A 13,783-nucleotide genomic window follows, 5' to 3' on the forward strand; every position below is an offset into this window, starting at 1 on the left:
GCTTCAAGTATCAGCGGCATCCGGTGCCGGGTGCCTCGCCGGCTCCATCGACAGAGTTGGCACAGGAGCATCCGGCTGCGAGGGCTGACGAGACCGCCTCCGATCAGATGGAAGTAGATGCTCACGTGGACGAAACCACAAGAGCACCTATGAAAATCGAGAGGAAAAAGACATCAAAGTCCCCGGTCGAAAAGGACTCTGTAGAAAACGTCAGAACGAAAGATCGCCGACTGGACAAGTCGGCGGTCTCCGAGACAAGAGGAGAAAATAGCGGCAACAGCAGCAGCGACATCATCGAACAGCCGACCAAGAAGTCAGCTGTTGTCAAAGGAACAGCTGAGAACGACGATCTCAGCCAAGCGCTGATGCCACCGGGAACTTCCGAGCGACGCAGGAGGATGAAACGCAGGCCACCTGCAATCTTCCTCTACGGCTTGAATGACAAGGCTAGCGCGACCAGTGTATTAGAATGGTTTACGCATAAAGGAAGCAAACCAAAGAGAGTCTCTAAACTAAAAGTGGAAAGAGGCGGATCATCCTTCTGTGTCAGCTTTAACCCGGCAGACTTCGAAAGATGTTTGAGTCCCGAATTTTACCCGAAGTTCATGAGGGTGAAGAAATGGAGTGGATTCTTCCCGGTATCTGAGAAGATCCTGGAAACTGCACCATCGAAGTGACTTACAAGCAGCGCCAACGGGAGAGCCTCGGCTACCCAGCACCGATTGCTTCTCTGGAATGTGGAGGGACTCAGAGGAACCCTCGGGCGAATCGAGGACGCTACAACTCTAGCGGAGCATCAGATACTATTATTCACAGAAACATTCAGTATAGAAGATGTGGAAATCCAAGGATTTCTAGGACATCATTCATTTGCAAGAACCAGAGAGGGTCCGGGTAGACCAGAGGGTGGAGTGAGCATATACACCAGCGCCTGCATACGACGTCCGAAGGTGATCCATCGGGAGGAGAATGTGTTGGTGCTGGAGACGTCTGACTTGACAATCGCCCTCTTCTACCTGAAACCAACCCTCACGTCCACCGAAGTAATGTCAACAGTGACACAGACGCTCAGATATATCGACACCCGAACGTTCACCGTGATTGCCGGGGATTTCAACTGTCGAATGGATAGCCAGGCAAAGGACTCGAAAGGATGCGTCCTGCGAGAATCTTTAGATGAGCTAGACTATACACTAGCCAATGACGCGGATGACGTGACGAATATCTGCTACAACGGATCGAGCACCATCGATCTCTTCTTCGTGTCACATCTTGACCGAGTGATTGCCTGCCAGGTAGTGGAGGCGCCAATTAAAAGCCATCTACCAGTGGTACTCAGCATCACCGCTCGGGAAACCCCGAAGAAGAAGGAGCTCAGACCGACTCGGCGCATGGATTACAATATTCTAGACGAAGAACAAGAGTCACGACAGATCTCAGGCAAGATGAGAACGGCTGACGTGAATCAAGCTGAACAAGAGCTAGTTCGCCTCGTTCAAAAAGCTCAACTTCTTCCTCGCCCGTACAAGGCGAAAAGAAGACCATGGTTCAACAAGGAATGCAAAGAGCGCAGGAGAGCGCTACTCCTGGCCTTACGGAAGGCGAAAATTGAAGGAGGGCCGTACCGAAGGGAGTACTGCTTTCTACGGAAACGGTACCATCATCTAGTTCAGCATCGCAAGAGCGAGCACCGCGAGAAGCAACATGAGAAAATGTTAGCTGAAGCGAAAAAGAAAACCCACATTCTACTGAAAAAATGTCGGAAGAAAACGACATGTACCGCGAGTACAGAAGAGATAACTCGACACTTCAAGAATTTACTTTTCGAAGAAGATATTCCCCCGCCAGCCGCGCAAATCACTCTGCCGCTCACGTTAGAGCAATGGTTGATGAACGCGCCGTGGACAGAGAAGGAAGTTGAATTTATTCTAAATTCCCTACCAATGAGAAAGAGCTGTGGACCTGATGGTATCTACTACGAGAACTGGAGGATGGGGGCAACCGCACTCGTGCCTTTGATAAGTTCTCTCTTCAACAAAATCATGGAAGAAGGATGCATTCCGGACACATGGCACATCAGCCGGCTGACTTTGCTATTCAAGGGTGGCAGGTCAGATCCGAGAGATGACATGAATAAATTTCGAGGAATAGCCAGCGAAGCGACACTCAAGAAAGTGTTCTTCAAAGGCATCATAAGTAGACTCGAAACATCTATCGAGAACAGATTGCCTCCAGAACAATTCGGGTTCAGGAGAGGCGTGTCAACGAACGACGCAATTCACGTTGTGATGTCGGCCATCGAGAGGGGGCTGGCCCGTCGAAACCAGGCCCAACTCTACGGTGGGTTCATCGACTGCTGTAAAGCATTCGACAGTGTTCCGAGGCAGGCAATGGTAAATGCCTTCGCCGAGGCCGGAGTGAACGGACAGCTCCTGAAAATCATCGAAAGCTTCTTCTACACAGACACACTCATGGTGCGGACTGGGTCGGAGGATGTCATTGCGAGGCAGAACAGAGGCACGCCACAAGGCGACCCGCTGAGCTGTATCGCTTTCACACTCCTCCTAGCCGACCTGCCCGCGAGGGTCCGAGAGGAGTCGAAGGATGCGGTCATTTGCCTGTATGCGGATGACATTTTTGTGGCTCATCATAACGCCACCATGTTCAGGAAGGTCTTCGCCATCGTTGGTGAATACCTCCGACAAATTGGATTAGATCTGAATCCGCAGAAGTCATGTGTTGTTAAATTCCGGAACGGAGGACGACTAGCTAAGACCGACAGGATGCACTGGAGAGGGGAACCGATCCAGTTCGTACCGAGCTCGAAGTATCTCGGCTTGCACCTCACCACCGCCGGCACGAGTTTCTCAGCTCACGTGGAGTTCGCGGCGGCGAGAGCAACGACAGCGATGGCTTCGGGTGTGGACAGGCCACGAGATCTCCCACTCGACATAGCGGATCGCCTCTTCAAAATGAAGGCCGTCCCGGTCCTGTCATACGGACTGAAACGAATATGGAAGCACCTCACAGTAGCCAACTTCAAAAGTTTGGAACGCTCCTACACGCTCTTCATGAAAAGAGTACTTTGTCTTCCCCCAACGTCCAAGTCACGTTATGTATATGTATTCACCCAGCGGCCGCCGATCACTGAAGAGCTACGGAGGCAACTGAGAGCCGAAAACACGCGGGCATTCGACTCCTTCGTCCATCAATGGAAGGAGAAAACCGATGCAGCAGCGAGGGAGGCGGAAGGTCTGCGAATATACACAGACAGGAAGCTCTGGGACGGCGCACTCAATAAGAGGCGACACATCTACACGAGGTTGATAGTTCATGGATTTCATCATCAATTCTGTACCAACACAACCTTCCACGAAGCGGACACGAATTGTATATGTACATACTGTCACATGTCATGCTGTAAATACCACGCGCTAGACTGCGCGGCATCTCATCCGTCGCTGACGGCGGTCGCACGAGCAAAATAGTGCAATGTTCGAAAAGAACGCTCAGAATAAATAAATAGACTCTTCTCCACGATATTTCCGTGAAGAATCGATTGGAGAACGGGACGTTCGCTCGACCTCATATCGTTTCTCTAAGGTCCAGATCTCACGAAATCCCCCGTTAAAGTGCGAGACGATAAAGGGTGATATTGTGAATATCATTATCATTACGATCTGCCTATGATCGGACTTGTCGTCGCGAGTCTGCAGCCGTTCAAATGAGTTCTATCGGGTTTGACAGAATCCGATTACAGAATTCCGTAGTCGCCTGCGACAGTTTCGCCAGAATCGTCGTAAAAAAGTGAAACACGAACAAACATGGCATCATCTGTCTACCCAGCAGGGCATTGGAGAAGACGACATTTTCAACTCTCGTGAAGAAAATAGAGAGGAACGATATGCGGCTTCGCTCGCGGCGCAGTGAATGAACCTAGCACTGGGTGAGAACCTCGGAGCTTTCAAGATCGTCGATCCGATATACGAGTCGGGCTCTCTGACCACTTAATGGTCGATCGCTGGAGGCATCTGACTAGATTCTGAGTTGTCGATCGTTCAAGTTCTCGTCTTCTGACTAGTTCAAACGTTTTCTAAGTATTTCGGTCCGCTGGCTTGACATTCTGGTGTCGCACTTATGACGACGATCGTTCTCCGTGGTCTCAACATTTTCTTGCAATCGTGGGTTCTTCGCTCGGAAATTGATTCTCCGATCTGCTAGAGCTCTGTTTACTTCTTGGACGATTTCTGAACACACCGCGGCCGCTCGAATGACTCGGGGAGCGAGAAAGAGACAGATTCGAGCGATGCTTGAAATCAAATAAATGTCATAACGAGAAAGCGGGGAATTCTTCGATAAGACAGCATTAGAGACGCGCGTTCCAGCGAGCGGCGGATGGATGTCGTCGCCACTCGGAATTTTCACGCGTGCCCATATAGAATTCGTAAACGAGAGTAGATGTTGGCTGCGTTGCACGATTCCGTGGCTCATCAGTCGCAACCCTTGAACCCAGCTGGGAGACTGTCGGCTCGAATTTCAGCTGGAGCTTCTGAGGATCTCAACGCTTCGATGCTACACCGATGAAATCGTAGGGAAAAACAGCCACGGCCCTTGAATTCGGGAAGCTGATACACAGGCGAGGAATGACAGTGAAGGAATCGAGAGAGATTGAAGCCCTCATTTCGAGCCTATCGGATCGACATCTCGGTCGCTTTTCCTCTCCACTGTACTGGATAGGTCGAAGTATGAGCAGCTGAAAATTCTGCGCCGAGCACCGTGTTAGATTCAGTCGTCTATTCAGTCTGTCAGGAAAATCGCGTAAAAGAGCGGTTTTCATGAACTGCTCAGCTTCTTGTTCTCTCGGGCGACTTCCTCCCCATTTTCGCAGCTGTCCGGAAGATTATGTGGTTTCCCGTCGGATCGATCGGAGGATTCTGCAATTTATTCCATACCCGTCTCGTTATTCGACTTGTTGGACTCGAGGAAGTATGCTCATCGGGGTTCGAATCCTGAGCAGTCGGACAAAGACTTGCTGAAGATTGCCAGAACGAGAAACGAGAGGCTGGCGTCCCATGCAGCTTTGACCCGACCACGCTTGGGGTCGTCGCATGCCTATTCCCTTATCTCGCACTTGTCTTGCGCCCGCTATCGGTGCGGAATACTGATGTGGGTCGATCGCCGTGGCTTACATGCGAAGTTACCGGCTCTCTTACTTCTCCGGCACCTTTTTCCCGAAGTCGGGATGGGAGCTCCCGGTAGAACCTAGGCCCTATCTATCGTCCCCCTCGGATTTCGCCCTCCCGCTTATGGACTTGATGGACACAGCACGTTCCGTTCAAGATTCTAGAACGCGCATTCGGAATCATCCCAAACTCCCACCGAATTTGGAGGAGGCGATCGGTCTTGAATAAGTCGCCAGATCCGAGATGATCTGCAGCACGTGAGAAAATGACGACCTGACCTATGACAACCCATCTGGGAACCACTACGAGCTCCGCCCACTTCGCGGGCTTTCATGGAGACTTCAGACCGTCCTAAGAAGCCTTGTCCGTTTTCTTGGCTTAGCAGTCGCTCTGTCGCCGCGGAGTCGGAAACGGCTTCGCGCACGAGAGATGGATGTCCCGTACGTGACCGAAGTCTTCGGCCATTTCCCCAAGACCGCTCCTGACTTTTACAACTTGCTTAGCCACCCGAATTCGAGCGAGCGGAAGGTCGCGCATTGTGTTCAATTCCCATAGTTAATCGTTGTCCGATGAATACTTCTCGGAGCGACCGTCTGTAGCCTTTTCTGGTAGGCTGGCGGGTACCGGACTTTGCGTGACAGTTAAGCACAACTTCGGCTTCGCACCCGCTGCTTTTATAGGGAATTTCAATCGCCCATTCTCTTCACAGAAGACAAGTCCAGTGATGTAACAATGACTGATTTTCGGAGGTGCATGGAAACTAAATTGCAGTAATAATAGACACGCAAGCGTCGAGATTTTTCAGTTACGAATCGACAGTAAAATAGCGTATCTGCACAAACTGTGGGAAGATCCCGCCGTGCGAACGCTCCAAGTCAGACAGCGACGAGAGCGCATGATACGATCTTTAGTTAGGCTTTCGAACTAGGCTCGTTATGAGCTCCACCGAGTAAAATGATCTAATCGTTCCTGAAACCTCTCTCGTCACCTCGTAAAGACTTTCGGAATCTGCACATCGTGACAACCTTCAAATGACCGATGAGTTCACAATCATCAACCATTATTATCACAAGGCCCGTGATTTTTCACAACTGAGCATGCTATGAGCCTTCAACACGGAACGCACAGCATGAGCGAATCGAACGAACCCGATTGATTGTTCACTGTTTTAAAGTCCGTGTTAGAGAAAACGAACTGGTGTTCGCTCCTCCTTATCGGGGTTTGTTACAGTCGAAGGCGGCACAGCTCGACGATAATCGAGAGTTTGCCTTGTCCTGGCTTTGCGGGTAAATTAATTCATCGATTACGATAAGCTACTTGGTGACTTTCCAAAACGTTTCCTGCTGAACAGAGTGCCCGACGAGCACCTGTCGGATCACGAAATTCGTTACGAATCGATTCCGGACAAGTAGCGGAAGACCTTGGATCGATGTCGCACGGAGGGTTTCCGCGGGGAAGAGGTCGCAAGCGTCGAGGTGTGTCGGGATGAGCCGAAGGTAACGACTGTCTCGACAGTGGTAGAATAGCGTCGCGTATTCCCTCTTCCGAAAGAAGCGCTCGTTATTGAAATGGGAATAAAAGGGATTACGTTAGCGGACGAAGATCATCATGAGGGCGGATCACATCATCGAATAAAGGCGACGACCAGGAGCCATTTGACCGAAACCACCCACGAAGTCACCGCGAGTATTCGCTCTCCGTCCGATTGACCGCGAGTCGTCATTGTGTGTCTGCGGTAAGCTTCTCTTACCCCTCTGAAACAATTCGGATTATCATGGGACTGATGAGAACTCCGAAGCAATGACGTCGGTGGTCTACGATACATCTCACTCAGTCATGTCTCGCTATTTTTTTCCGAAATTTGAACTCCGGAATTGCTCGTGCAAATACTAGAATTCCCGAGCTCCACATTGAGCAGGACTTCCCGAGGAAGTGTCAGGAAGCTATGTCTCATTATCCAGATCACATTCCGATGCCCGATATCGAACCCAGAAATGAAGAATGTGTGAATCTACACACGTCGTTAATACATGGTACAGTCACCGACTCGGTCACTTGAAGCTTATCGAAAACAGTCAATAATCCAGCGAATGACGCCGGGAAACCGTAAATGGCACGAGGAGAATCATGAGCAATGAGACCGTGGAAGAAAGTCGTACCGGGACCCATGAGAGTACGGGCAGACGATGAAGCGGCATGAATTCAAGAGAGCTTTCGGAGAATCGACGGTTTACGCAAATAGTCAGCAAGCATCAGCGCCTGCATACGAGCGTGTTGTCGATACAACACGCCTGCTCCTCCTCATCGTAACTCTGACGGAATAGCGATGGTGCACTCGTTCTTACACAATTGGTTGTCCTCACGCGCGGAAGGGATACATGCAGGAATCCCCGGGGACTGCGAAAGTCTCGTCAAAGACTTCGCCCATTAACTCACATGGGTTGCTGAAATTGGGAACATTAGCAGAACCCGACAAGTTGGGTCGTGAAGATCGATCTGAGTCTCACGTGATTTTTTCTTTTCAGCCTCCGACGTCAGCGTACAGTCGGCCTGGAATTGATGCGCCAGGCTCCCAGTCGGTGGGACAGTACGGGAAGCGTGAAATATTTTTTCTCAATCTTGAAGACGGTTATTTCGGATGCCAGGTGAACGCTTCCACCGAAATCCTGCAACTTTTTGATCTCAGTAAACTGTGCGACGGGGAGTCGCAGTGCTTTCAAGGTTCAGACGAGAACTCCATCAAACTCAAATGCCAGGATCGAAGTGAGTAATTTGTCATATTTTCTCCGGGAGTGTGTCCGCTATATCGCACCGTAAGAATAGATGTGCATGGCTCGAGCTTGAAGATCGAGAGTTGAGAGTTTAAATTAGGTAGTTTACGAATACGATCGAATCGAGATTATTCCTGACTGCCCTCGAGCAAGAGAACCGATGCTCCCGGGAATTTGGAGACTCATCTTGAAAGCTTTGAAGACTCTAGGCGTCACAAATGATCGATATCTTAGGCCTTCTTGAGGCTGATTCATTGAGTGATCGATCGCTTGCGCAATAGAGCGCGCATCAGTGACTCGGAAAACGGAAAAATTTGGTCCCGAAGTTCTCAAGAGCCGTTCAGATCAGGAGCGAGTCAGAAGATCAGAGAGGACATTGCTGGAAATAAAACACGAAGTACGCATTCCGCATATTCTCTCCGGCCGCAAGGTACCCGTTGCTCTTCGAGGTGACGAATCTTTCCGCACAGTGAATCGTGGCCGATCCTTCTGAAGCGTAAAACGAGCACCGCTACGAAGAACCATAGTCGTCGCGAACGGGTGCTCGCCGAGAATGATATCGACTTCTTCTGTAAGTGCTCATGATTGATGATCGGAGCATTCGGGTTTACGGTGCGATCTCGGGTATCCGGAGGAGGCAGTCGACGGAACGAAACCCGACCGAAGTGGACACGAGTAGAAGATGGGCAAAAAGATCAACTTCAAATTGAGGAAAAGAAGTCATTTACCCTGAGGAGCTGAAGAGAAATATCAAGCGTGAGCACCTCTCAGGGGAAATTGCGTCAGGGGAATCCGAGGAGATTAACGAACTCCAGCACCGGAGCAGACGCGTTAATGCGTTATTTGATTCAAAATAATCATCATGTATTTTTCTCACCGGCTCGGAAGGCGGGGAGGAGGCACGGTGTTGTTCGACGTCGAGCTTTCTAACGAGCCGAGCTCTTTCTTCGGCACTTTAGATAGCATCCACGACGTTGCCCCTTCTTCTCTAGAATATCGTGGAGTTCCACCGTAGTCTCTATCCGACCGTCCTCGACGTTTTCGCACGCGAAAAAACCTCAATCACCGTGTCGCTCACCCCGTTCTCGGGTGAAAATTCCGGCTACCGCTCGATACTCGCGCTCTTCGTTCCGCGGCATCCGAAAGAAAAGTCCCTCTGGTCTCCGAGACCCTTGGATTTTCAGTTCGGGATGATAATTCCGCTCGGGCTTGTCAGTTGCGACATCTGGACGCTTTAAATGGATTTCCGCAGTCTCAACAGAGGGACGGTGTGCGAGACAGCGCTTCGTCCACGAAAGCTATCACGCTCAAATGGACGGGCGATCAGCGGCTCTGACAGAGACATCGCGGTTCCGTTGCGACCCGGGATCAGAGGATTCCGGGCGTGGTACGGAAGCCGTCGAATCTCTTCTTCTTTCTACTCCTTCTTCTTCTATTTTTCGGAGACATGTTCGCCACAAACTAAGCTTCGGACTTCGGTCAGTGATCCTCTTTCTCGGCTGCCGCGTCTGCTTGTCGTAGTGGTGCTGGTTGGTGGTGGTAGTCGTTCTTCTTCTTCTTTTCTGCTCACCGGCTGCCAGGCTGACTGGTTGTGGCGGTGGTAACTTCAACGACAACAGCCGCAACGAGGATCATGACGGTGACGTCGGAGTCTCCGTCGGCGGCGACGTCGTCGATGATGATCTGGGGCCGAAATGGCGCCGCAAGATCCTCGGCTTGTTACATCTGTTGAGTGAATGACTGATCAGGCAAAATGACTGCGGCACCGGGCAAAGACACTCTCATACGAGCAGATGTAACTCATACGCTTCTGGATTGGCGACTCGATTGATGGATGGATAAATCCGAATTCAAGCTCATTGGATTTCTCTTGGTGAGCTCGTTCGTTTGTTCGTTGGACGGCGGACCGCTGTCAGGGGAGTTGTTCTGGGATCATTTTTTTCACCTTCGCTTCGTAGCTTCAGCAGAGCGATCGATACCATTGATTGGAATCGGACTCGTCACGAACTCGTCACTCGGAAATCTCTACTCGCCCAAAATCTTCACTGTCCAGCTCCATTTGTTAGCCCTTCGCTCCGCGTCGAGTTTTCCTCCTTGTGCGCGGAGCTTTTCGGACCGTCCGCAAACATGCTGTGATTCTCTGAAGCTTGTTCAGGAAAATGGAGGTGGATGGCCGCTTTCGGGCTCTGAAGCCGGAGGGAAAAACTCAGGACTGACCAATGCATTTTCCTCGCCCAAGTGCACTTCGTTGTGGTCGTCGCCCCCGTGGTCCTCCGCAAGACGAGAAAAAAACGGGGTGGTAATATTCGGTGGCGACAACGGTGTTCTCCGGGAGCGATAGAGGGAGCAGAGATCTTCATCTAGCTCTACGTCGCGTCATGCTCACGGTGGTCTGACGTTCGGAAATGCCGATGGAATGAGATACGAGTCGGTGTGGCCCAGTGAAGGAACGCCAGTTTCGAGACCAATCAGGCGACAGAGCTGTACTTGGCCTTTTTCACTCCTCGTGTCTCTAGGTGGCTCGCCTAGAGTTTCTCCGGATGGAATTTCCGGAAGGCGACCACACCCGTCCTCGCTCCGGCTCGTACTCCCGAAATCTCATGAGCCGTTTGTTGTTCCCATTCTCAAAGTCCATGAGCGTAGCGAATTTCAATGCAATTCTCGCCATCACTCGGGTGAAAAAACACAAGTCCTTCTCCCGGTAATAATTTCAGACCACGGAATGCTGTATATTGGAACAACAGAAACCCCATTCGTCTAACACAAAGAACCCCTCTCATTCCTCGGGTCCTCTCTCTCTCGTGAGAGTTTTTTCCCAGATTCAGTCTGCCGGACTGGGTGGGCTGCGTGGCGACCGCCCGTCGTTCGCTCCGCGGAGTCCCTCGGAACGAGCTCGGGACGAAGTCTAATAATGATGGAATTAGCTTGAGGGGTCGGATGAGTGGGTGAAAGATTTACGTCCGAGATTGGACATCCTCCTCGCCTCGTCTGCTCACGTAATCAGAAAGAGCGAGAGTTCGGAACAACTTGGGCCTATCGTCATCAACGGTGCTCTGTTCACGCATTATGGACGCGTCAACGGATGGAAACGATCAGATTCGCCACGCTTCCTACGATGGGTTCCCATTTAGCAGTGGACACGAAAAGCAGTGGAGATTGAGCGACAACTCCATCCTGCCCTTCATTAACTTCTCAGCTCCGCCGACGGAGCTCAGCTCACCGGAGCCTGACTGAATCATTCGGCGAAGATGCGGGGTTCCCTGAGGGAAGGAGAAAAGGATCCGGAGTCGCGACAGATCTCGAACGAATTCGGAAGCGGAATGTTCTCCTTCAAATATTTCAACCGAGCAATAGAGCTCAATGTCTCGCATGTCAACTCGACGCGAGGGTGGCTTGGCCGATTTTGTGGAGATAACAATGCCCGGCGATCTCTGTTTGTTTCTTCTTTGACCGTATCCTGCATAAGTCTCGTTACGCTCCGTAGACGCCGTGAGAAACTCGAATGGTCATGGGCGGCATCACGATACTTCTAATCTGACAACGCTCGATCAGGAATTATTTACTTTCATTGGTTTTCATTCAAAAGCGCAGAAATCTAGAATACCCATCCTAAACTCCTCGAAATACTCAGATCTATCCTCAGACCTGGAGGAAGAAGTTCCCGTTCGATCTTGACAGTCCTTAGCTTGGTCTGCCGTAGAGAGAAACATTGATACGATGTGTCTACCTTGTATGTTTACACCCAAGTGCGGGAGAATAATTGTCGAGAAAAACCGTGGAACGAGCCTATGCCTCCTCACTCGAAAAAACTTCCCCTCTTCGGACAAAAGATCTCGATGCTCGCCTTTTTTCGGGCTGAGCTCCGTACTTCCTTTCTTACGCGGACTTTTCCCACTTCGAAATCGACGACACCGTGTGGCATCCGACTCCAGCTTTCTGGAATTCCGCTTCATGCTCCTTGCTCGTTGGGTCAACGAACTATACGCTTGAACTGCATGCCCGCTCGTGTAAGATAATCCAGATATACTGCTTCTCGCGATACATCACCGAGTACAAGATTCGCTCTTCAATACGGAGAACAAAAGACGGTATTCGGATCGTCTGAAAGTCCAGAAGAAGTACCTACATTTGGGGGGAGCGGGTAGCGGGCTATCACGCTCGTGAATTGCGTAGACACAGCGCGCTATACGAATCGGCATACGGAAATATCTTGTGAAGGAGAAGAGTTTTCTCATGGAGCCTACATATCCTGGTTCAGGAGGACACACCGTTGTGTGAGACCGACTATTGGTCTCCGCTTCTTCTTCACGAAGGGGGAGTCGAGCGAAGCAGCCGAGGAATGTGCGCTCTCGTTCAAATCGCTTGACCAAGCGGTAGATTCCCTTTTTCGCGCAACCGGTTTCTGTCAAAAGCTGCATGCATGAAGGGAGGGCAATAAGAAAACGTGGACAAAAGCGGATGATTTACCCGAACACTACATAATAATCAACGGTTCGCTGATAGACGATCGAATGGGGCATACGTTAACCAGCGAGCTCTGGAAGAGTCGTAGTCTGGTCATTCGGAGTTCAACACCCGAGAAGAGAGTACAGACTGGGTGTTTCATCAAGCTCTTCGTGATTAAGTCTGGAACTCGCAGTTCTGGAGAAGGGGAAGTGAAAAGCGGGAAAAAACGAATAATGGAGATCAAGAGCGAAATTGGTCGCTCAAGCCGGAACATCCTCCTCCACCACCTCCTCGGAGCTCTCAGTGGAGTTAGCGACTGTGAAATCGGATTTGAAGCAAAGCGGTCCCTATGGTTAGGGCGGGCGGGCGTTCCCCGTCGTCATCGCAGTCATCATCGCCTTTGTCGTCATTGTTTTGTCCGGTCGCCTGGTCACTCAGTCGGCCCAAGTCGCGTCTTCAAGGCAGACTCCATTTATGCAGCGACGGCTGCGGTAGCGGACTTGGTCGCCGAACCGATGTTGACGGTAGTACTCATGGCTGTCGTAGCGGTTGTAGTAGTCTTCTTCCGACCCCAATTGTCTGTAGCCGGACTGTTTGTGGCGAGCAGCACGCGGCTAAGAAAGTTACCGGCGGACCCACCGGCTATCTGCCCGCTCACGCTGTGCTCAAGTGTTGGGAACCTTTCCCCGCGCTTCCCGACAACGAATGAAGTCGAGTCGCTTGAGCAGTAGGGTAGAGGTGAACGACCCGAAAATTCAAGCACGACCGACTGTCCGGCCGGCTTCTGTTTGTTTGTGTGTGTGCGCCGATTTTTTCTGTCAGTCGGTTTGTTCTTTCGTTTGTCCATTTGTCAGCTCACATTGGACGTCTCTCTCAAGACATTTTTTGATCGAATCTCTCGACGACAGTCGTGCCTTGGTACAAGTCTGGGGCCGCAGAAGCAATCGAGTCTCATTCCTTTCCCTATAGGGTACGAATAGTCACCAGCCCGAGTCGGAGGATATCTCCCCGGCATCCTGTACACGGCTCGGAAAGGCATATAGAAACCTACTTCGCATAAAAGCCCAGTATCGGATCTATCCGATGGATACCTCGATGGATCGGATGGATACTCATGCAGAGGAGACGAGTGATCGGCTCAGGGGCGTGTTCTCTCCATGTCATAAATCTCGGAAAATCCGCGCGCGCGTAAATCTTCTCCTGCCCCTCTCCCGCCTTTTCCACCTTTTCTTATTCTTCTTCTGCTCTTCCACTCTGTGTGAGCTACCGTCTTCTGTAAAATGTCTCGTCCGAATCTCCAGATATGCCCTTCGGCATCCTGCGCGTGATCGGGCGATTATTCAATGAGACTGTCCCCGTCAAAAAATAAAGCTGAAACTCAGG

The 13,783-nt window shown here is 50.9% G+C and overlaps 1 protein-coding gene across 1 annotated transcript in view; it reads left to right on the plus strand.

The window, feature by feature from the left end:
• Window positions 1–107: 107 nt before the first annotated feature.
• The window catches only part of LOC100899946 (uncharacterized), a gene marked incomplete at its 5' end in the record, with an annotated part of 51,175 nt that continues 37,499 nt past the window's right edge, over window positions 108–13,783 (plus strand). Inside the window, 3 exons of the mRNA XM_029111536.1 lie at window positions 108–673; window positions 878–3,080; window positions 7,709–7,946. Coding sequence (XP_028967369.1) covers window positions 108–673; window positions 878–3,080; window positions 7,709–7,946 — 3,007 coding nt within the window. The remainder of the gene's footprint in view (window positions 674–877; window positions 3,081–7,708; window positions 7,947–13,783) is intronic.

Source organism: Galendromus occidentalis, unplaced genomic scaffold (assembly GCF_000255335.2).
Source record: "Galendromus occidentalis unplaced genomic scaffold, Mocc_1.1 scf7180000075580, whole genome shotgun sequence".
Classification (NCBI taxonomy): Eukaryota; Metazoa; Arthropoda; class Arachnida; order Mesostigmata; family Phytoseiidae; genus Galendromus; species Galendromus occidentalis.